Source organism: Dromiciops gliroides, chromosome 3 (genome assembly GCF_019393635.1).
Source record: "Dromiciops gliroides isolate mDroGli1 chromosome 3, mDroGli1.pri, whole genome shotgun sequence".
Lineage (NCBI taxonomy): Eukaryota > Metazoa > Chordata > Mammalia > Microbiotheria > Microbiotheriidae > Dromiciops > Dromiciops gliroides.
The window spans coordinates 542938852-542961869 of record NC_057863.1 but is presented as its reverse complement, the minus strand read 5'-3'; the positions used below and the strand labels follow the sequence as shown (position 1 = coordinate 542961869).

Below are 23018 nucleotides of genomic sequence, written 5' to 3'. Positions count from 1 at the left end.
AAGGAAGGAGGAAAGGAAAGAAAGAAGGAAAAAAGAAAGGAAGGAGCCATGTTGCCCAACTAGAGCAGACCAGTTGGGTCCCCCGTGGGGCAGAATGTTGATTCTTGTTTGTCCTTCATTCTAAGGGATACAGACTAGATAGTTAATAGGGACTTTCTCTTTGATGGCAGGAAGCTGCTATACACACACACCAACAGTATTTTAAAGGTTTTGTATTTGCCTATAAAGAAACATGGAAATGAGCTCTGGTGCTAGTTACTATTTTATTTTCCTTTTTAAATTTTCCTTGTCCCTCCTTCCTCATATATAGGGAAGCTAGACCTCATTTTCTTTTTTTTTTTTTAAGTGAGGCAATTGGGGTTAAGTGACTTGCCCAGGGTCATACAGCTAGTAAGTGTTAAGTGACTGAGGCCGGATTTGAACTCAGGTACTCCTGACTCCAGGGCCAGTGCTCTATCCACTGTGCCACCGAGCTGCCCCTAGACCTCCTTTTCTAAGGGATGGGGCTCAGAGTCCAGGGATCGTGCAGAACAAGAGGTCGCCAACAAAATTGTTGCTTTCAAACAAAAAAGATAACTAAGTAAAAATAAACCTCACAGCAAAGAATAGCAGCCCCTGCTCAAAAAAGCAGCTTGGGATTTATAAAAAGGTAGAGTTCGAAAAGGCATGTGGGGGGGGGCAGCTAGGTGGCACAGTGGATAGAGCACTGGCCCTGGAGTCAGGAGGACCTGAGTTCCAATCCGGCCTCAGACACTTAACACTTAACTAGCTGTGTGACCCTGGGCAAGTCACTTAACCCCAATTGCCTCACTTAAAAAAAAAAGAAAAAAAGAAAAGGCATGCTATCACTACCTTCTAGACTTAGCATGCATCTAGGGGTGGGAGAGGCAGCTTGGGAGAAAGAGGATGTAGAGCTGGGTCAAAGCCTCATCTCTCATCCATGCTACTTATTTGACCCTGGGCAGGTCCCCTCTTTTTGCTCTCGGTGACTCTCAGAGACAGAAAGTGTTCCCTGCTCCTTGTGGGTAGAGGGGATCCCCTCCCTGGAGTCCCTGGGGCAGCCCCTAGGCCTGTGCTGCCAGAGGCATGTCTTATGGTGCCAGAGCTGACACTGACGAAGCTTCCTGAGGTGTATGGAAGACTGTGTTTACATTTACATTTCCTTCTTGGCTCCTCAGAGCTCTATGAGGTTAAACAGTGTGTTATTTTCCCCTCACTTTCCAGGTGAGAAAGCTGAGCCTCTGAGGAATGCATTGACATAGCCAGTGTTAGGGAGCTAATGAGTAACAGAGCAGGCAGTGAAGCCCAAGGCTTCCTTACCCCTCCCAGGGTTCTCTGCTGCCTCCCAAATGAGCAAAGCCCAGGTCCCTGACCCTTCCTGGGCTGTGGCCTTGTCTGTGTGAAGTTCTGCATCAAGATTCGGATAAGGGGGGTGGGGTAGCTGGGAGGAAAGCCATGAAGACCCTTACAAAGCAGACCTGAAGGATGCTGCAGCAGAGACCTTGAGAGTAGCTAATCTCTCTCCTCTGAGTATTCAAGAGAAAGTTCAGTGACTCTAACTCGATAAGAGCTAGCTGGAGTTGCAACGTATACCTTGTGCCACCCCCTTTCCCCCCACCCCCATCAGTGAGTCGAGACTTCAGAATTCCTCACTCGTTAGCATACTTTGCTTTCAAACCATTCTGTGAAGGAAGCAAGCAAGCAAGCATTTTTCTTTTCTTGTTTCTCCCCCCCCCCCAGCTTAATGTGGATGCTGAAAGAGAAGAAGGGGAAGAATTTGAGGACAACATGGATGTGTTTGATGATAGCAGTTCCAGTCCATCGGGCACCCTACGAAATTATCCACTGACCTGCAAAGTTGTCTATTCGTACAAGGTTTGTACTTCTTACAAATACGGGAGGTTGTTCAAAATTGGACACTTAGTGTTACATCTCCATGTGACATCTTGGGTCTTACATACTCAACAGCTGCCTGGTTAGCCCTGAGACATCTGTGTCTTTGGTGGGTCAGGAATCCCTAGATCTCAGAGCTGGCAGAACGTCAGCTGGAATCTGTTGATCCAGTGCCTCCTGGAGAAGTCCCATCCATGGCATCCCCAATAAATGGTCATCGCCTCTCCTGGAAGATCTGCAGTGATGGAAACTTACCTCTGATGACCAACCCCGCTATGAGGCAGTGCTGGCCTTTAGGAAGTTTTTCCTTACATTAGATAGAGTCTGCCCTCTGTGACCAAGAAAAAGCAAGCCCATCCCCTAGCCCTTGGTGTTTCTGAAGACAGTGAGAATGTCCTCTCTGGGCTGGACATTCTCCTGGTCCCTTCTACTGTTTCTCAGATGTTGTGGTCTCTAGTCCCCTCATCCTTCTAGTCACTCTACTCCAGCTCATCAGTGTCCTTCCCAAAATATGGTGCTCAGATCTATTTGCTCAGTCCTACTTGGTTCGACCAGGACAGAGGAGCCAGACCTGGAGCCAGAGCATCATAGATTGTCAGACCTGGGGCCTTAAATGGAATTCAATTCAGCAGTCCTTTATTAAGCACCTACTGTGCTTGATGGCATTGGGGATACTCAGGCAGAAAGAGTAGGCCCTTCCCTCGAGGAGATTACATTCCACTTTGGGGATTCAACAAATACACAGATTAGTAAATAAACTATCATTTGAACAAGGCTAGAGCACTGGTAAACAAGGGGATGAGAAAAGGCTTCCTGGAGGAGGCAGCATCTGGGAGGACCCTGGACCCCAGCTAGGGATTCTGGGAGGCGGGGGGGGGGGAGTGAGGGGGGAGCAAGGGGGGAGGAAGTACGTGGCAGACATTCTCAGTGGCCTGGGCAGAGGCGCAGAGATGGGCACTGGAATGCTGAGTTGGAGGAACAACAAAAACATGGCGTGCTTGAAGAAGCGTAATATAAACTCATGGAAGGGCTGGCTGGAGCCAGGTAGTGCAGGGTTTTGTCTGACGCCTGCTGACGAGGCCATGCCTTGTCCTCCTGGCACTAGGGCCCCACCCAAGTGAGAACAGGGCAGGGACATGATGAGACCTGTGTTGAAGAAAATGATTTTGGCCCCTAAGGGGAGGGTGGATGGGACCTAGTTCAACCCCTTGAGATTACAGATGGGGAAACCAAGACCCAGAAAAGGAAGGGATTTGTCTGAGGTCCCGCAGCAAGTGAAGGGTAGAGCCTGGACCAGAACTCAGGGTTTCCTGGAGCTGTTCCCACTCTGCCCTACAGCTCCCCCCTTGACAGACCTAAGCCACTTGTTAGTGCTCCCATTTATAGATGGATTTGCCAAGCACTTTATGTACCTCGTCACTTAATCCTGATAAAGGTGCTATTGTCACCATTTTGCAAATGAAACTTCTGGGGTGATGACTTTGCTAGGGTCTCTTGGCTACTAAGTATCTGAGGCAGAATCAGAACCCAGGTTTTTCCTGACTCCAAGTTCACTTTTTTATCCATTACACCATAGTGCCTTTCAAGATCTCTCATTTTGGATACTACATGCTTGTTTTCATTCAACGGGACCTATGATTTTGTTGGTGTAGGAAACATCTAATGAAGCAACCCCCTTTCCCACTGCAGGTCAGCAAGTGCTCTGCAGCTGACACTGTCAGAGAGAAACCTGGGGAACTGAGAGGTTAAGTTGCCCAGGGACATAGAAGCAGGGTGTGTGGTGGTGAGATTTGAACCCAGCTCTTCCTGACTCTTGAGGTCAGCTCTCTGTCTGCTGCTCCACGCTGCCTCTAGCTGTCTGTTAATGTAACCTTGTTACATGGTCCCAAATGTAACTCTGCCCCGGAGTGGTTTCCAGAACCTTCCTCTTTATTATCCTAATACAGCGGTCCTTCCTTTGTCTGGTTGTCCAGACAGGGAAGAACAATATCTATATTACCAGAAAACCTCAAGCTCTTATTTCCAGTAGTACTTTCTACCCAGAGAGAATGTCAGATGTAGGCAGAGCCACATCATCCCAGAGCTAGAAGGGACCTTAGCTAGCATCTGGTCCAAGTCACACCTGATCAAGAATCCCATCTCCCACCAACCAGACAAGTGGTCATTCTGCCATTGATGGAGAACCCACTGCCTCATGTTCTTGTTGAGTTGTTTCAGTTCTGTCTGACTCTTCGTGACCCCCTTTTCTTTTTGGAGGAGGTGGTTCTTGGCAAGGATACTAGAGTGGTTGGCCATTTCCTTCTCCAACTCATTTTACAGATGAGGAAACTGAGGCAAACAGGGTGACGTGACTTGCCCAGGATCACACAGCTAGCAAGTGTCTGAGGCTGAATTTGAACTCAGGCCTTCTGATTCCTGGCTGGGTATTCTATCCACTGTGCCACCTAGCTGCCCCACCTCATACTGAGGTGGCCCCAAAGAACGGAAACCAAAGGAAATATTGACTTAGGAAAGACCAGTCTCTTTTTGGATAGCTGTAATTGAAATTCTTTCCACTCATGAAACCTAAATTCATCCATGCAACTTTGCTGGGCCAAACAGAACATGTCAGTCCCTCTTCCATATGCCAGCCCCTTGTTTGTTGGAGGCAGCCACGTTGTCCACCTTGAGTGTTCACTTCTCCTGACTAAATGTCTTCAGCTCATTCACCCCAACCTCCCTGGGCCCTAAGTCAGGGAGGGGCCTTCACCATCCTGGTCACCATCCTGTAACCACTTTGCAGTTTCTCGATGTCAGGAGACCAGAGTCTGAATCCCAGCTCTCCCTTCCTGGCTAAGTAACTGTGAGCAAATCATGTTATTTCCCTGAGTGCAAATCCAGCACATCTGCAAAGGGAGGGATAAAACTACTTGCCCTGTCTGCCTCTCAGGGATGCTCGTGAAAAGCTCCATGAGCTGCCAAGGAGCAGTGGAGGAGAGAGGAAGTGTTAATTCTCCCTCCTACTAATGAGCGACCAAGGGAGCCAAGTGAAATCCACCCTGTCTCCCTTGCCGGCCTAGGTGCTGGCAGGCACCAGTGTGAATGTGAGGTCTCAAGGGACAGATAGAAAGAGAGAGTTATAATACAGACAGACCACACTTAATTGTCAGTGTCTCTGCTTCCCAGACTTATTGGAGTTGCCAACCTCTCTTTGCATGTGGTACTTCTCTCCTTCTACAACACTCCCCATAGGGGCGTGTTTGTTTTGATTTTGTCTTGAGAATTTTAAGACAGCCTCTGGGTTCTTAAGGATTTTTTTTTTTTTTTGGTGAGGCAATTGGGGTTAAGTGACTTGCCCAGGGTCACACAGCTAGTAAGTGTTAAGTGTCTGAGGCCGGATTTGAACTCAGGTCCTCCTGAATCCAGGGCTGGTGCTTTATCCACTGCGCCACCTAGCTGCCCCAGTTCTTAAGGATTTTGAAGGAACAAGAGGATCTCAAAAAACCAGTATTAGAAATTATTGTCTATGTTCCCTTCGGGTCTAAGACAGGATCTATTTGAAATCTCTGACTGTTGGCTTTTGTCCCCTCTTATTTCCTTGGTCCTGGAATGCAGTCAGTGCATAGTAGGATCATAGACTTAGAGCTAGAAGAAACCCAGAAGCTGTCTAATCCAACCCCTCACTCTAGAGATGGGAAAACCCCAACCAAGAGAGGTGGGGCACCTTCCCTGGAGCACCATTGATAGGAAGTGGCTGAGCCAGGAATTGAATTCAGGTCCTCTGACTTCAAATTGAATGTCCTGGGCTGTCCCCCAACACAAAAACATGGTAGTGTTTACTTCACCACTCAAGTGGGTTGAGATCCACATGTTCTTCATCTATTTCACTTTGTTAATCTTAGTAGGGGATTCATCTAACATTAAATACTGCCCAGAATCCCATGCAGGTATACCCTCATCCTGTCTCCTTTTTCCCCACTACTCCTGACCCAACCTAGTTCTCCTTAAAGTAGCCTATGAGTAAAACTATTTTGTAAAAGTAATTTTCATCCAATCATTGCTTGATGATTATCTATAAGTTGTGCTTCAAGTCCTCCTTATTAGGTGTACTTAAGATTGAGCTTCCTGGGGGCAGCTAGGTGGCGCAGTGGATAGAACACCGGCCCTGGATTCAGGAGGACCTTAGTTCAAATCCGGCCTCAGACACTTAACACTTACTAGCTGTGTGACCCTGGGCAAGTCACTTAACCCCAATTGCCCCGCAAAAAAAAAAAAAAAAAAAAAAAGATTGAGCTTCCTGGCAAACGTGCTGTTCTTAGCCAACTGACATGTTGCTTATCTCTGTTGTCTTTGATCTCCTTCCCATTGAAAAATTCCTAAGCTGGCTCCAGTTTTTAAGGTCTTTAATGACAGAAATAGTGGTACCTGAACAATTATAACCTAACCCTTTGTGTGCAATTTATCCCATTAATTATCCACAGGCAACTGTCCCCAAGATAACCCAGTAACATGATTCAGTTCAGTTATAAATGAATTCAGTTCAGAGATAAATGAATGAGACATATTCCTTGTCCCCAGGTAGTTCACAGTTTGCTACTGGAGGAGATACAATACATATATGTATACATGTAACTCCCTACTTCCCAGGGTTGTTGTGAAGAAAGTACTTTGTTGTTAAAAGCACCATAAGAATGTGAGTTACTAGGGGCAGCTAGGTGGCACAGTGGATAAAGCACTGGCCCTGGATTCAGAAGGACCTGAGTTCAAATCTGGCCTCAGACACTTGACACTTATAGCTATGTGACCTTGGGCAAGTCACTTAACCTTCATTGCCCTGCAAAAACAAAACAAAAAGAATATAAGTTACTATCGTAAGTTCATCAGGGAAGTGCAAAGTGCTACGTGTGGTCCAAGGGACAAAAAGGGGGAAATCTGACAGGAAATCAAGGCAGGCTTCCTGGAGAAAGTGGCCTTTAAGGGATGGATACAGTGGGGGCAGTAAAGAGCTCTTGCCGTGTCTGCAGCTCTAGCCGACACAGGGCAGGAGAAACTTCATGGATGGGATCTTTGTAGCTAACAGTGTTAAAAGACTCCCATAGCTCTTTGAACTAGAATAGCCTTACACTTGAGGCCAACTACATTTTTCTTCTTCCCTTATTACAATAGCCCATTAGTGTCCTGGAGGGCAGCATGGTAAAATGGAAAGAGCCCAGGCTCTGCCAAGGTCATTAACTACATGAGCTTGGACCCGAGTTCAGCATCTATAAATGGAAAGGCTTGGCTGGAGAGCCTCTTGAGGTTCTTGCCAGCTCCAACAGTCTCTGGACCTGCAGGCAGTGATGGGTGATTTGGTTTCACGTGTACTAGACCAGTCGTGGTCACATGACTCTTCAGACTGTCCCATGAACCTGGAGACAGTGACTCCCCCCTCTTTGACGTTCCCACATTCAAAGCAGCAGGGAGAGGAAGGGCTTTAGCTATTGAAGAGGGACAAAGTTTTCCCCTACTTGAAAAGCCATCATGAGTTGATGAGTTCTTGCCTCTTGTGTTTTGAGGTAAGTGACTTTTTAAAGCCTGACCAGGGTGTGTTTATATTTCCGTAATTGGGCAATCATATCATAATGCTATTTTTTTCCTGTAAGTGGACATATGACCAAGTTCAGAGGAGGAGATCTTAAGGGGAATAGCTCTGCCTGATTAGATGCACAATAGATAGTAAATACCAGGACAGCAGAGGTCTTCGACCAGGGCGAGGGAGGTGCCCATAAATACCAAGCCCTGGCTAACCGTGCATCGTGGCCCTTCCCACAGCTTTGCTGTCTCACGGACAGGGCTCTAAAATGGATGACCCTCAAATCAAGGCGCTGTCTGAACCATCTTCACACTTGAGCACATCATTCCTTGCCTCATTTGCATGCCTGGTCCCATAGTGCTCAGCATTGTCATGTTGCTGTTATTTATTTAGTTACCTTCCGTGGTCTTTAACAGAAGCCTTGCATTGGTCCATTCATTCGTTCATTCATTCACTCACTTCATCTTGTTTACAAATATGAATTCATCCCACAATCCCCCTGGGAGAGGGCAGCAATGTCAGCCCTGTTGTGCAGATGAAGAAACTGAGACACAGAGACCTTGAGGAGCTTGCTTGTGGTCCAAAGCAAAGCTCCCACCTCTCTAAGCCATAGTGCCTCAGGAATGACCTATGCTACCACTTGTTTCCATTACAGTTTCACCTCATAAAATCCTTAGAGCATTGAAATTTTTTGTACTTGAATTCTTTTTTCAAAATCATTTTGCTCTCTGGCTTTTTTTCTTTTTGATGACCAGCCTACATCTGCTCTTTATCTAACCTTTATAATTTTGTCCATGACCATCCTCCATTGCAGGCATCTCAGCCAGACGAGCTGACGATTGAGGAGCATGAGGTGTTAGAAGTGATTGAAGATGGAGATATGGAAGACTGGGTAAAGGTAGATTCCTTTGCTCATATAACCCTTTCTCATGGCATTTGGAGGAGTTTGTTTGGGTTCTCACAAGGCCCCGGGCCCTTCATGTCTGTGAATGCGCCGCCCTCTTGTCCCTCTCTCCCACAGGCCCGAAACAAAGTTGGGCAGGTGGGTTACGTGCCCGAGAAGTACCTGCAGTTCCCTACATCTAACAGCCTCCTGAGCATGCTGCAGTCCCTCGCCGCACTGGATAGCCGCTCTCACACGTCGAGCAATTCAACTGAGGCGGAACTTGTTTCTGGGAGCCTCAATGGAGATTCCAGTGGTAATAACTGATAGGATTCAGTAGGCCATTTCACCCAATAGCAGCAAAAACATTATAATAAGCATTTAGTAAGCACCTGCAGTATGCAGAACACAACACTAGGAGTTGGGAGAGATGTAGAGTTGAGGTAAGTTATGGTCCCTGCTCCCAAGAGGCTTATAGTCTTCTAGACACCATAGAATGTGCCACATGAGGCCTGGGGGAGAAGATGGTCCTGGACCAAAGGATCAAGAATGTTCTATGGATGAGGCAGCATTTCATTCCAGAGACCATCTAAAGGAAGAAGAGGGAGCACATGTGGAGATACAGGTGCAGAGGAGTCCAGTGTCTCTATAGAAAGCAGACAGCCAGTGACCGTTTATTAAATGTCTGACTCTGGGCTCGGCGGGGTGGGGTACAAAGGTGAAAAACACGACAGGGAGTGCAGGCAAGGAACCTTCCCTCCATGACATCACTCGTTGGTTCCTAAAACATACATTGGGTACATTAGCACTACATGAGGTAGTAGGTCCGTAGTTGTGGCATCATCAGACATTATCTGATACTGCTGACTGGCGCCCAAGGGAGCTAATGCCACAAAACTGACTAGTCACTTTGTACTTCAGGTGATCCACCCCAAAAGGTCAGAGCGGTGTTTGGCTGAAATGAGTTAGTGGCATTATTATAACATGTCATCGGCCCAGCAGTGTCACCCAGAGTCTCCCTTTAGGCTTCAGGATGTGTTGTTTACTGCATAGGAAGAGGACAAGACAGAATGTTAGGAGGCATTTGGGGGGAGGGTCAGTCACTTAGCAGATGTTCATTACACTTACTGTGTGCGCGTGTGTGTGTGTGTGTGTGTGTGTGTGTGTACACGCGCATGCTCGCACAGCATGTGCTCTGCAGTGCTTTAGTGTAGAAATTGCTTAATATCCTGGTTGAAAAAAATGGGAAGACTTAGAGGAAGCATGCTTGATTTCTTCAAATATCCGAGGGAAGATTTGTTCTGCCTGGCCACAGAGGGCAGGACAGGGATCTATTTGGTTTGTTCACTTATTCAACAATATTATGCACGTATTGTAGGCAGAATGATGTGGGAACGCTGCAGGGTGGAGGGGTGGAATTTAGAGAGTAGGAAGCATCATTGGGATAAGACATGGTCTCTGCCTTCATGAAACAGTCTGTTAGGAGCACATGCTGGCAAATAGAATGCCCAGCATTACATAACACATGCATCCCAGAGTTCTAGACACATCGCTTCAGGTGGAGCCATCATTATGTTAGGGCAGAGGGAAGAGTCTTTGCATGAGGCCCTGCTTGACCTGAGCTGTTTGGTGAATTCTGTCCTTTAGTAGAAGCCAGGTCAGTGATCAGTTAGTGGTCCTGTAGGCAGATGTGAAAGGGGCCCAACAGCTCAGCTGCAAATGGCCTCAGCCACTATTCTATGTCTTTTGCTCCACAGTCTGTTTTGTGAAAGCACTTTATGACTATGAAGGCCAGACAGATGATGAACTATCCTTTCCGGAGGGAGCGATCATCCGCATCTTGAACAAGGAGAACCAAGATGATGATGGCTTCTGGGAAGGGGAATTCAATGGACGTGTTGGCGTTTTCCCTTCGGTGCTAGTGGAAGAACTTTCAGCCTCAGAAAATGGTGATAGTCAGTGGGTGAGAGAGATTCAGGTAAGTGGAAGGGAAAGGGATGGGGAGGAAGGTTATGGACAATGACCCAATGACATTTCCTACACATTGTCATGGTGTGGTCCTCACAGTAACCCTGAGAAGATCATTAAGACCATTTCACCATGACTTGTTAAAGGTCTTCTTACCACATAGGAAGTCCTGCACTAGGACCTGAACCCAAGTCTTCTGATGTAGTCTATGCCCTTGTCATTATATAGGTCAACCACCTGTTTAAAACAAAGATACGTAAACAGTCTGAGGTGCTACTTTATCTGATTCTTACTAATTGCTCACTGAAAAATTATTCTTCAATTCGATCTAACTCAGCCGGCATTTATCAAACACCTTCTCACCTCTAGGCATTCTCTCTGACTGTCTCCCATGCCTGGAACACTCTCCCTCCTCCACTCAGCCCTTCTTCTCCTCAGTGTTTTCCTTTTCGTTATCTCCTGTTTATCCTGTTTCTAGCTTGCTTTGTGCATGTTTGGTCACACATTCTCTCCCCCTCCTTCAGGACAGGGACTGTCTTCTGCCTTTTTGTAGCCCCTGCTCTTAGCACAGTGCTCGGCACAAAGTGAGTACTCAATGAGTATTGACTGATTCTATGTGCATAGTCATGCACTAGGGATAAAGGCAGTGCCCACCCGATCCTAAGAAGCCCGCATTGGAGATGTTCCAGAAGCATCTGTGGAATACCCATTGACTTTCTGTTCCATAGCACTCTCCTGGGGCCGTGCCTCAGCCCTCCAGGCCCCATCAGGGCAGACTTCTGGGGAAAGATTTTGCCCACCTCAGTCTCAGTGATGATGCCTAAGGGAAGGACAAAAGTAAAGATGCTGGAAACCCTTTTATGGCTCTGGAGAGGTTTTGTGCATCACCTGTTTCTACTTCAGTGCCTGCCCCTCCCCCAGGGGTTCAGTGCAGAAGGAATGCTCTGTCACCTTAATTATGGGATAAAGCAGGAAGGGCTTAGTGAAAGATTTGAGTCTCCAGACTTTGACTCACCTCAAGTAGTGGCCAAGTGGAAAGAGCAGTGGATTTCAGACAGAGGATCTGGCACAAAGCCGGCTCCATCAGCTGTTCTCAGCATCTCAGGGAGACCCTGAGCGGGTCATCTAGTGTAGGAGAAGCCAGCTCAAATAAAAATGGATCCCTGCCAGCCACATTCTGACTGTAGAAAACCACAAATGAACATGATCTGTGTTGGAGAGTTAAATATCTCCCAATCACATTTTAATCTGATTCCCTTGCTTTGACGCCTCTAATCTAGTCTAGCCTAGCACTACCCAGATGCTCTCTAAGTGGTCCTCCAGCCTGTGCTGAGAACTCCTAGTCTCTGGAGAAGCCTCCAGCTCCTTAGGCCAGCCTCCACACTTGTACTCCGCTTTTGTATAGTACTGATTCTCGGGAGGTTTTCCTTAACATCCTACTCAAATCTTCCTCTCTTCAGCATCTTCCCATTACTCCTAATTGTACTCTCTGGGCAGAGCAAGTCACACGCTTTCAAATCCTTCCAGACAGCTGTCACATTCAGCCCTCCCCCCAAGTGTTCTCTTCTGCAGGCTAAATGTTCCTATTTTCTTCAGTCAGTCCTCATCGTGATGTCAAGGCCCTCTGCCATCCTAGTCACTGTCCCCTCTGGATTCTCTCTAGATTGTCAATGTCCTTTCCAAAATGTGGAGCTGAGAAATGGGTATGGTACTGTAGGTAGGCTCTGACTCAAAAGAGGACAGGAGGATTCCCACCTACCTCCTTCCGGGCACTTTTCTCAAAGTAACCCAAGACCACATTATCTTTTAGGACTGTCATATTGTACTGTAGACATATATTGGCCCACCAGGACCCCCAGATCTTTTTTAAATGAACTGCTGCCTAGCTATACTTCCCCCATCTTGTACCCGTGAAGCTAATTCTTTGATGTCCTATCTGGGACTTGACATTCGCCTAGTATATTTTATCTTAATTGATTTGTCCTGCTGTTCTAGCCTGTTGAGATCTAATTTAATACTGACTTGCATCTAGTGTGTAAATTATCCCTCACAGGTTTGCTTCCATTAATGCCTTCCTCTAAGTCATTGATGAAAGCATTGAACAACACATAAGGACAGATCCTTTGGGCACCTCACAAGAGACCTTATTCCTCATTGTCTATATCCTGTCATGACTATTTTAGGCCTACTTCTTTACCCAGTTCTACTCCTACCCAACAATACTGTCTACACTTTCCAGGCTATTCACAAAGATAGCATGAGAGGCGATCCTCGGCCACCACATGAAAATCTCATCTATAAAACACCTGCATTGGATGGCATTAAATGACCTTGTAGTTCCCTTCTGGCTCAGAACCCTGTGGCCTGTCCATATTGTGTATCAGTGTTTCCATTGGATTAAAAACTGTTTATAAGGGCCTACCTTAAGGCCTGTGCCCTGTGCTCCATCACCCCATGCCTTCTTGGAGTTTACAGTCTACTAAGAAGAGATACAAATGTACACAAATCACTAGAGCCCAGAGTAGGCTGGGACAGAGCCAAAGCATGCCTCAGAGGTAGAAAGGAAGGGATGAACATGGAGGCTTCATGTCAAGAGAAGCTTCCTGACCATTAGCACTGTCCCTGTTTGGAATGACCTGTTCCTCACGAGGTAGTGGGAGGTCTTCAAGCAAAGGCTGGAGCTCATCAGATGTGTTGTCAACAGAATCCTTTTTAAGGATGGGTTAAACGAGACTCTGGAATTCTGTGACAGGTCCCAGCAAAGGGTTCTATGAACACAAGACACTTGGGGGTGGAGTGATCAGGGAAGACATCAGAGGGGGAGGGCTGCAGCATCTCAGTGGGCCTACAGAGAAAAACAAAGGGGTCCAAAAAAAGGGGGCAGCTAGATGGCGAAGCAGATAGAGCACCAGCCCGAGTCAGGAGGACCTGAGTTCAAATCTGGCTTCAGACACTTGACATTAACTAGCTTTGTGACCCTGGGCAAGTCACTTAACCCCAAATGCCTCACTTCAAAAAGCAAACAAACAAACAAAAAAAGGGAGGGGTCCAGTTTGTTTGGGCTTTAGAGTTTGTTTCATCATCATTTTATGGGTGAAGAAACAGGTCACAGCTCAGTTTGGACTGGCAGTGATGAGGATGAGAGTGTTCTGAACATGGGAAACAGCCTCCTTAAAGGCACCAAAGTGGAAGAGCAGGTCACGGTCTGTACGGAGCCAGTTGTGCGGTTTTGTCAGACAGTAGAGAACGTCAAAGGAAGAATGATGTGCCATAAGGTTGGCAGCAGATTATGTGAGGCCTTCAGTGCCAGGCTGAGGAGTTTGTGTTGTATCTTAGAGTTTTTGAGCAAGAGCAGGACACTGAGACCTGTGTGTTAGGAAGCTTCTAGGCCACCACATGAAAGATAGATTGCTGTAGAGACCAGTCAGGAGGCTGTTTGAATAGTCCTGGTCAAGAGCTGTGCTCTTCAAACACAGCCATTTCATCTGCCCAGGTGTCCCACAGGGTACGAGCCTAGACCCACTTTTCTTCCATTTCTACACTCTCTCGGTATCTCATCTGCTTCCAGGGGTTTCATTTTCATCTGTACACAGATGGATCAATCGATCTCTCCCTCCCACCCTAATAACTCTTCTGACCTCCAGTCCCACATCATTAACTGCCTCCTTAGTACCTCTCAATATATGCAAATGAAATTTATCTCCTCCCCAAATGTCCCCTTCCTCTTGACTTTCCTGTTTCTCTGAAGAGCACCACCATGCTCCTCCCAGTAACCCGAGTCAATAACCCCATAGTCTTTCTTTGACCCTTCCCTTTTATTCACCCTTGTCCCGTATCCATTTAATTGTCAAATCTTGTCAATTCTACCTCTCTAATATTTCTTAAACCATTCTCTTCTAGTAGAGGTCCTCATCATCCCTCCCTCTCTTCCTAATTGGCCACCCCACTTCTAGTCCCCTCACCCATCCGTCCTTCACACAACTGTCAAAAGAATTGTCCTAAGGCACAGTTCTGGCCATAGTCATCTTCAGGGCTCATTCCATCTGTGGATTGGGCGGGTCCTACCCCTTCTCTGCTATGCCCTTCCCCCAGGGTTCCTGGGGAGATCCGGTGTGATACGGACTGTGACCTCACTTGTGCCTACAAAGCCCTGGGAAAACACAAGGCATTGCTGCTGTTTGCAGACTGATTAGTTCTCCTGAGCCAAGCACAGGCAGAGGCTCAGTGTCTCTCTTCAACTTGGCTTGGTTTGTCCTCACCCCAGAGTTGACTCCACAGAAATCTCAAAAAGCAGGCATGGGCAGAGCTCGTATCTCGGTTTCTCCCAATGCAGGTTAGCGTGATCCCCAGCTTCTCTGTAAACATCCACTGTAAGAGATTCACCCAGGAGGTTCAGAGGGCTCATAAAAGTCCCCAAACAGATAGAGAAAACAGCCACGGGGGCCTCCGGAGTTCTAGCATTGCACTGGGTCCCTCTCTAAAGCCACAGGGACCCTTGGCGGGATGCATTTCCTCTTTCCCATCAGACCACTCTGTGCTGTTGAGGGTGCCCAGGGACTGGAGAGGCCCCCCAGAGAGCGCCTCCCTTGTTCTTTAGAACCGTGAGCCTCTTAGTGCTCCGAGGCTAAACCTTTTTCAGGAGCTCTCAGAGCAATCCCCTTCTTCCTTGAGAGGGGACTGACAATTTCTCCAGCTTGTGGTCATCCCCCAGGCAGCCTCCAAGGCCGACAGGGCCAGGCCACCCACCTCCACACAGCAGACTGTCATTCAGGAATACTGTTCGCGAGCTCCTCTTAGAAGCCAGGTGGCCTCAGCCAGGATCTCATGTGCTTCTGCAGGAAATCCCTGAGGGCCTCCCTCAGCAGCAGGGAGATGGTCACCTCTTGAGCAGGGGAAGTCCACTCTCAGGATCTCCCCTTTCAGGGCAAGTTCATACAACTCCTAGGAGCTCTTTTACCCTGAGGTAGCCATTACCATTCATGAGGGGAGAAGAGACTGAAAAACACCTCTCTCCTTCCCTGGCTCCAGGATCAAGGTCTTCTGAACAAAGAAAATACGTTGCAGCCAATGCATGTGGGGCTATATATTTACCACAAAGTAGCTTCAGGCATGGTGCTAATAGGCCACAACCAGCGGGTGAGTGCTCAGATTAGCACTGCTGAGCTCCTTGTGGCCCTGAACTCCTGCTGGCTTGCAGTGAGTACCATTGGCCACAAAGGAAACAGGCAGATGTTGGCTGCACGTGTCATCTCTGGGGAATGCAGGCAGCCAGCCATCCCTCCCCATGGCCTGTCTGTGCAACATGTAGCAGAAAGAACATTGACCCGGAAGACAGGAACCAAGGTGTAAATACTAGTTCTTAACTCACCCTGGAGCGGCAGGCAAGTAAGCCCCACCTGCCTTTCCTCATCACTAAGTTTTCCACTGGATCTGTGATCTCTTGGTGTGAGTGAGCACCTCCTCCAGCGATGCAAATAGCCACCCGCCCCTCCCTGGTGTCCCTCCCAGGACTGTTTCCTCATCTGTGAAATGGTAATAACAGTCTTGGCACCATGCCCCTCACAGGGTTGTTGCAAGGAGAAAGTACTTTATAAACCATCAAATGTGGTAAAAATGTGAGCACTTATTATTCCTGAGGCTAATTAAATGAACAGTGAGAATAAACTGCTCTATGAATAACTGGAAATGTTAAAGTTGCTAATGTATTTTTCCATTCTGTACATCAACTCGAGTTTGCTTGAAAACTAAAGAAATGGGGAGCAGCTAGGTGGTGCAGTGGATAAAGCACCAGCCCTGGATTCAGAAGGACCTGAGTTCAAATCCGGCCTCAGACACTTGACACTTACTAGCTGTGTGACCCTGAGCAAGTCACTTAACCCTCATTGCCCTGCAAAAAAAGTAAACTAAAATAAAATGCTTAAAGAAAACCAAAGAGATGACAGGATGTTGGAGAAACTGCTGGCCTTGGAGTCAGGAGACCGAAGCTGGAGTCCTGGCACCACCATCAAGGGACTGGGTGCCACTGGACCAGGCACTTGACCTCTTGGCATCTGCTAAACGGGGCTCAGGGTCCTCAGCCTTAGTCTCTCTCACACTACTGAAAGTGGCTGGGGTTCTGTGTGTGTGACCACAGGCCGCTCTGAACACGCATGGGCCCAGGTTTACGATCATTTCCATTATTGCCGCTTTGGACCCTGTTAGCACACAGTATTTGGGGGTTTGCAACATGTTTGTGCATATGTTTACTCCATTCAGACGGTCATTACCCAGCTCATTGGAAGGCTTTTAAAAACTCAAGTCTGCCAGCTGCTAGTTGTGTCTATGCCGGCCCAGGTACCTGGCTGCTCAGCGCCTTTCACTGAGGGGGCCGAGTTGCCAGGTGGCCACAGTACTTTTTACATGACACTTTGATGATGGTGATGATGCTGATGCCCTTCCAGGTAAGATGGGCAGGTGTCATTATCCACCTCCCTCAGATGAGCAAACGGATGCCCAGGAAAGGGAAGTGACTTGTCCCAGGGTCATGGCAGTAAATTCCAGGGCCTGGATTCAGACTCCATGCCCAGTGCTCATCCCGGCCTTGGGAAATATTTCCAAGTTACCATCTGCTTGAGTTGGAATCAGAGGGCTGCTGCAATGATGGCCAGCAGAAGGAAAGGATCACAGAGCCTTGGCCGCCCAGCCCCAGCCTGCTCCTTACCAGGGGAACTGGATAAGAAGCTCTTTCCCAAATGATTAGAAGGGGCCACATAATTAAACTCCTTGAGGGCAGGGGCCAGCTCCTTCTCATCTCTGCTTATCCCCAGTGCTTGCACAATCACGCCAGCATCCCCGGCAGCTGGTGTAGTCCATCCAGAGAGGGCCAAGAAGACCTCTTCATGTCCTCTGACCTAGGCTGCTTGGGTTACTGCCCCTTTCCCCTGTCAGGCCAGGCCCTTTCCTGTTTCCTCCTCCTTTTGTTGTATTGTCATAAATATGCAAACTTCTATAAGGACCCGGAGCCCTCTGGGTTGCACATGCTTGTTCATTGTTCTTGTAATAAACTGGTTTTCACATAGGTCTTGTGACGTTGTGATTACCTCTTGACAGGTGTAAGTACCAAAGAGATTTGAACCCAGGTCTTCCACGCTGTCTAACAGCTCACTCTGCAGAAGCTGTATTAGAGTGGGTTAACAAAGCGCCTTCCTGTCCATCGTCACAGACTGTTAACCACCTCTCACCTTCTTCACAGATCTCTCCCTCCCCCAAGCCACACAATTCTCTGCCTCCACTGCCGCTCTATGACCAGCCGCCCAGCAGCCCTTCGCCCAGCCCTGACAAGAGGAACTCACGGTACTTCCCCAGGTCTCCTTCCATGAATGGTGAGGCTCAAGGAACACTCTCCTCCTTCCCTGACCCATCTCTACCCTGTTATGCCCCTGGAGTGAGTCCCACCCCCATGACTCTCATTCTCTCCCACAGAAAACAGCTTCAGCTCTGATTCTCCGGGGTTCTCTCAGCCCCCAAGACACACACCGGAGGCCTCCTACGGCAAGCTTCGACCTGTAAGTATCCTGGCCCAGGACCATGGGGGTGCTTGGCTCTTCCACATAAGATGGTGTTAGCCCTGGATTTAAAGCCAAGAAATGGCTCTAGCACTACTCATTCTGTAGCTGTGGACACTGCGCCTGCTTGATCCTTCCTCAGTTTCCTCATCTGTGAAATGAGCAGAGTCCTGGCTCTGACATCAACTAAATGGGATCATCAGCTTTAAAGAGGAAAGGGTCTTCAGGCAGTATATCTAGTCTTACCCGTTCTTTTTACATACAGGGAAACTGAGATCTAGAGAGGCTGCACAGCATGTCAGCCAGCATTCACAGGCAGCTTCTTTGGCTCTTGGTCTAAGTCCTCTAGGCTTCACTTTTCTTACCTATAAAATGGAAATAACCATATCTTCTGCCTCCCAAGGTTTTTCTGTGGAGAATGTTTTGGTTCTGTAAAGACAGAGCATTCCTCCTCTATAAAGGCTTTGGGTTTTTTGTTTGTTTTTTCAGGGCAATGGGGGTTAAGTGACTTGCCCAGGGTCACACAGCTAGTTAAGTGTCAAGTGTCTGAGGCTGGATTTGAACTCAGGTCCTTCTGAATCCAAGGCCAGTGCTTTATCCACTGCGCCACCTAGCTGCCCCTCTATAAAGGCTTTGTAAAAGTCTCATTTGCAGGCAAGGAAACTGAGGCCCAGAAAGATTCAGTGACTTCCCCAGTGTCCTACAAGTAGTAAATTGTCAGTAACCCCAGTGGAAAGAAGGAAGCTCTGGGGTCCTTAACTCAATTCCACTCCTAATACACTGCCTGCACCTTCATTTCCTCATCTGTGAAATGTGAGGTCTGGACTTTGTTTTCTCGGGGGCTCTTTCTGCTCTAGAACCAGCATCCTGTGACCTTGATGAACTCATCCTTTGTTTTTTTCTTTTGGTTTGTTTGGTTTTGCTTCTTAATGCTTCAATCTGCATTCAGACTCCATAGCTCTTTTTTCCTGGATATGGAAAGCATTTTTTCCATCATGAGTCCTTGTAGTTGTCTTGGATCATTGTATTGTTGAGAAGACTTAAGTCTATCACAGTTGATCATCATACAATGTTGTTGATACTGTGTACAGTGTTCTCCTGGTTTTGCTCACTTCACTCAGCATCAGTTCAAGTCTTTCCAGGTTTTTCTGAAATCCACCTGCTCATCATTTCTCACAACACAATAGTATTCCATTACATTCAGAGTAGTTTTAATTTGCATTTCTCTAATTAGTAGTGATTGAGAACATTTTTTTCATATGGCTGTAGTTAGCTTTCTTTTCTTCATCTGAAAACTACCTGCTCATATCCTTTGACCATTTCTCAATTGGGGAAGGAACTCACCCTTTGCATCACACCCCATTGCCTCTATATCATCACATGGGCTGAGTGTGTATAAGTAGAGAATGAATGGTTGAGTAAATGGAATCCCATGTTCATGGCAGCTCTTGAACAGCCAGTCTCCCTTATTCCCTTTCAAGCATCCAGTGTTATTGTGTTCAGAGGCAGAGAAAGTAGAACAGCCCACCCATGGAGCTCTGTGTGGTTCTCTCCCCAGGTACGGGCTGCGCCCCCTCCTCCCACGCAGAGCCACCGCCGGCCCACAGAGAAGATGGAGGATGTTGAGATCACGCTAGTGTGATGGCCGGCCTCACTGCGTACATCTGCCCCATGATCTCGGCCCACCCACTCCAGTTCGGCCAGACTCATTTTTCAAGGCACCTTTGCATGAAGATGACTCTTTTAAGGAGCAGGAAGAAGGGAGGGAGTTCCGGGCAGCAATGACCTGCTCTCCTTCTTCCCTCAGTCATGAAGATTCCGTGCCTTTGCTTGTTTTCTCTGAGTCATCTCTCCTTCCAGAGCACAAGCCCACAGTGGCAAAGGGCCCTGGTCAGGCAGGCACACCTGCAACTTGGGGCAAGCTCTTGGCCACTTGTGTGGCCCGATCCCAGCCCCTTCCTGTCACATGTGTTAGTACAGTATATTACTGTGGCCATAGGAATGTGTTACAAACTTGCCCAACCCCCTGAGCACCATCACCCATGTGATGAGTGGTGAAGATGAATCAGGTTCTCCAGCCTCAGAAGAGGGGCAGAAGCACAGGGCTCGGGGCAGGAGGGCCGGCTCTGCATCACAGTCCCTGCCACCCTCACCGGACGGGCCATGCTGCCGGCCCAGAAGGCCTTGGTGCCCTTGGTGTTCCTCCTCCTGCTACTTGTCTAGTAGTCACAGCCTGCCCTCCCGCCCTACCCCACCCCACCCCAGCTCGAGCTGGGGAAAGGGGCAGGACATTCCTAAGCGCTCCTCACATCGAGAAGAGAGGCCTCATCTCCATCAGAAAGCCCCAACTGGCTGACTTCCCCACTGCTGAGTATTTTGCCTCGTGTGTATCCGAGCACCTGCCCTGACCCAGTCATCACTGTGGATCTCCCAGAAGCTGCATCCTGGCCACAACTCAGCCTTGTCATTGGGTAACCTGGGAGAGGTCAAAGTTCAGGGAACTAAGTGTTATTTTCTAGTTGGCTTATCAGCCCAGCTGATGGAAGCCCAGCTACTGGTCCACAGCAGTGAGTCCAGGGAAATTGGCCCCACCATGGCCTTGAGGCCATCTGCCTCCTCAGGTCTCATCAGTGTCCAGAAGAGTTTTACTAGGGCCTTGAAGTCCAAGTTGAGAAAGACATTGCCATTTGGCCTCACTTCAGGGCTTGGCACAAATCCAAACTGAGGATGCAGTGAAGAATCCCACCCCAACTCCCCATTATAGGGAGAACCTGTGGTTTTACTGGCAATATTGATGAGATCCCAAGTTTCTGGGGAGAAGTAGCTCCCAGGTATTTAAGGAAAACCCTTTTTGTCTGCACGATTGGGTAGGAAGTTTTTCCACCTAAACCAGAAGATAAGAGAACTGACGACTTAGTTTAAAAGGGCTGTTTTGGGAGGTTGCTTTGCTTTTACTGTTTTATTTTTAAAGAAATCAATATTACATTTAGGTGACATTATCTGAACTTTGCACACATTGCTTCAAAGAATCTGACCTCAGAAAATGATCTCTGAAGCAAAGAGTGCTTCCCAAGCCCCTTGACCAAAAGTCACATCTCATCCAAGGAAACGTTTCCCGGATGGCTTCATTTCATCAGTAACAAGGACTGTGGGCGAATGAATCTCTTCTGTATTTTTTGTTCTTTCGCACCTCTTAACCTGTTGATCTGTTTGAGGTCTTTTTATGTGTTTATCAAACTTATTCTTAAGTTTAAAAAAAAGTGTTTTTTAAGATTTAAAAGTCTGCAGAAATGTTAAAAGCATCACAATGCCGAAGTCAAGTAAGTATCACTCTGCTGTTTTCTTCCTCTATCCTTCCAGCCAGTCTGTCTGTCTGTCTGTGCCCGCAAATCAAGGTTCTCCAAATTAAGAGTATTATTGGAAATCTCTTTAGTTCTATTTTAAATATTTTCTGTAAGAGCTGCTAATTTTATTTAAAAGAAAAAGATGTAAAAATGCCTCCTTTTTAACTATGACTGGTTCATACAGGGCACGTAATCCATGTATCCCAGTGTACAGTGTCAGTACACTGAGAACACCTCTGCAACGGCTTCCTCTGTACTGGCTGTAAAAAGTTTGTATTTATTATGTATAAAATGTTGAATAATAAAAAAAAGTGGAATTAAGGCTTTGAATTTCTTGGCTTTGGCAAAAACAATCCCATCGATTGCGTTTCATATCCTCTAAAATGCCCAGTGGCTGTGACCAGGGAAACTTGGAGTGCCCCCCCACCTCCTCCCATTCTGCACATCCTCTATTTGGAGGCCCACGCGGGGGTGAAGGTAGAGCAGGGTGGACACAGAGGGGCTTGGAACACCAGGGATAATAGTTTCCTGTCTAGGTTCTCGAAAGAGCTCCTCCCTGCCCCATCTTCTGCTTCTCCAGGCTGTGTGTCCCTGGCTGCATATATGACCCTGGGCCCCATTCCTCTCTTCATGTCACCTGTCTTCCCCCAGGGCTATGCTTGTCCTCTCCCAAGGCCAGGGACCAGCAGAGAATTTTTCTACCTGAAGCAAGGAGCACACACCAAGCTGGAGCAAGCTACTGCTAAGTGGGGGACCTGGGACAGAGGCGCAGGGCAGACCTGCACCTGGAGGGCCGCGGAGAGAACAGGCATTTGCGTACCCTGCTGTGTGCCAGGCACAGGTAGCTCATCTGAAGGAGGTGCTCACGCGAGCTGGAAACTTGGGACTCCTTCCTATTCAAACTTTCTAAGTGGCAGATGAGCTCTGCCTCTTGTACCAGTTAGCTGGAGGCTGGTGTCCTTCCTTCATTCCCTCCCGTCCCCCAAGGAGTCCCGGCCTGCCCTGAAGATCACCGACTGACTAACCCGGACTGAGGCAATGGGGTTTTTGCCTTCTTCATGCAGACATAGCCAAAGCTGCACGTACCTGCTGCCTCGAGCTGACTCAGGATCCTGCAGGTGGCTGTAACAGCAATAAATGGCGTCTACCCTCATGGGGAGAGGAAAAGAGGTTTGGATTTCAAGGGCAAATGAGAGGAAGGAGAAAAGCATCCCGAGCTTCATGCTCATGAGCCAGCCTTGTCACAGCTCTGTGCTGTCAGGTGAGAGGGAGGACTGACCTTGCCGTCCCTCCACAACTCCCCTCACCAAGCCCTAGAATAAATGATAATTGGAGGACAGGCAGGGGAGTCTGGCAAGAGCACCCTGGTTACATGTATAACCATTTCTCTGAGCCACAGTTTTTTTTTTTCATCTTTAAAATAGCGATAGTAATTTCTTAGTTCAGAGGTTCTTAGCCATTTATTTCTATGTCGGGGGTGGGGGGAAGGGGAGGAAAGGGAAGCATGTACAGGGTGCTTACTATTTATGTTAAGCCCCCTGCTCTCAAAAATCTCATTTTTTTTCTTTTCAGTGCAATGAGGGTTAAGTGACTTGCCCAGGGTCACACAGGTAGCAAGTATCAAGTGTCCGAGGCCAAATTTGAACTCAAGTCCTCCTGACTCCAAGGCCGGTGCTTTATCCACTGCACCACCACCTGCCCCCCAAAATCTCATTCTAATGGGGGAAGACAGCACGCATGGGAGGTTTTCAGCTGCAAGTCTCATGGCAAGGGAGGGGAAGAGGAGGAAATAAGCACTTATATAATGCCTACTCCATGGTAGGCTTTACAATTAT

General features: G+C 47.8%; 1 protein-coding gene across 5 annotated transcripts in view; it reads left to right on the top strand.

Annotated features, from left to right (window-relative positions):
- FCHSD2 (FCH and double SH3 domains 2) overlaps positions 1-21499 on the top strand; it is a 354314-nt gene extending 332815 nt beyond the window's left edge. For 4 of the 5 annotated variants that reach the window (XM_043992382.1, XM_043992381.1, XM_043992379.1 and 1 more), the window contains 7 exons: positions 1741-1875; positions 8259-8342; positions 8466-8643; positions 10085-10305; positions 17527-17656; positions 17757-17839; positions 19398-21499. In XM_043992382.1, coding sequence (XP_043848317.1) covers positions 1741-1875; positions 8259-8342; positions 8466-8643; positions 10085-10305; positions 17527-17656; positions 17757-17839; positions 19398-19481 — 915 coding nt within the window. In that variant the 3' untranslated portion in view covers positions 19482-21499. The remainder of the gene's footprint in view (positions 1-1740; positions 1876-8258; positions 8343-8465; positions 8644-10084; positions 10306-17526; positions 17657-17756; positions 17840-19397) is intronic. The other variant, XM_043992380.1, reaches the window with a different exon arrangement.
- The last annotated feature ends 1519 nt before the right edge of the window (positions 21500-23018 follow it).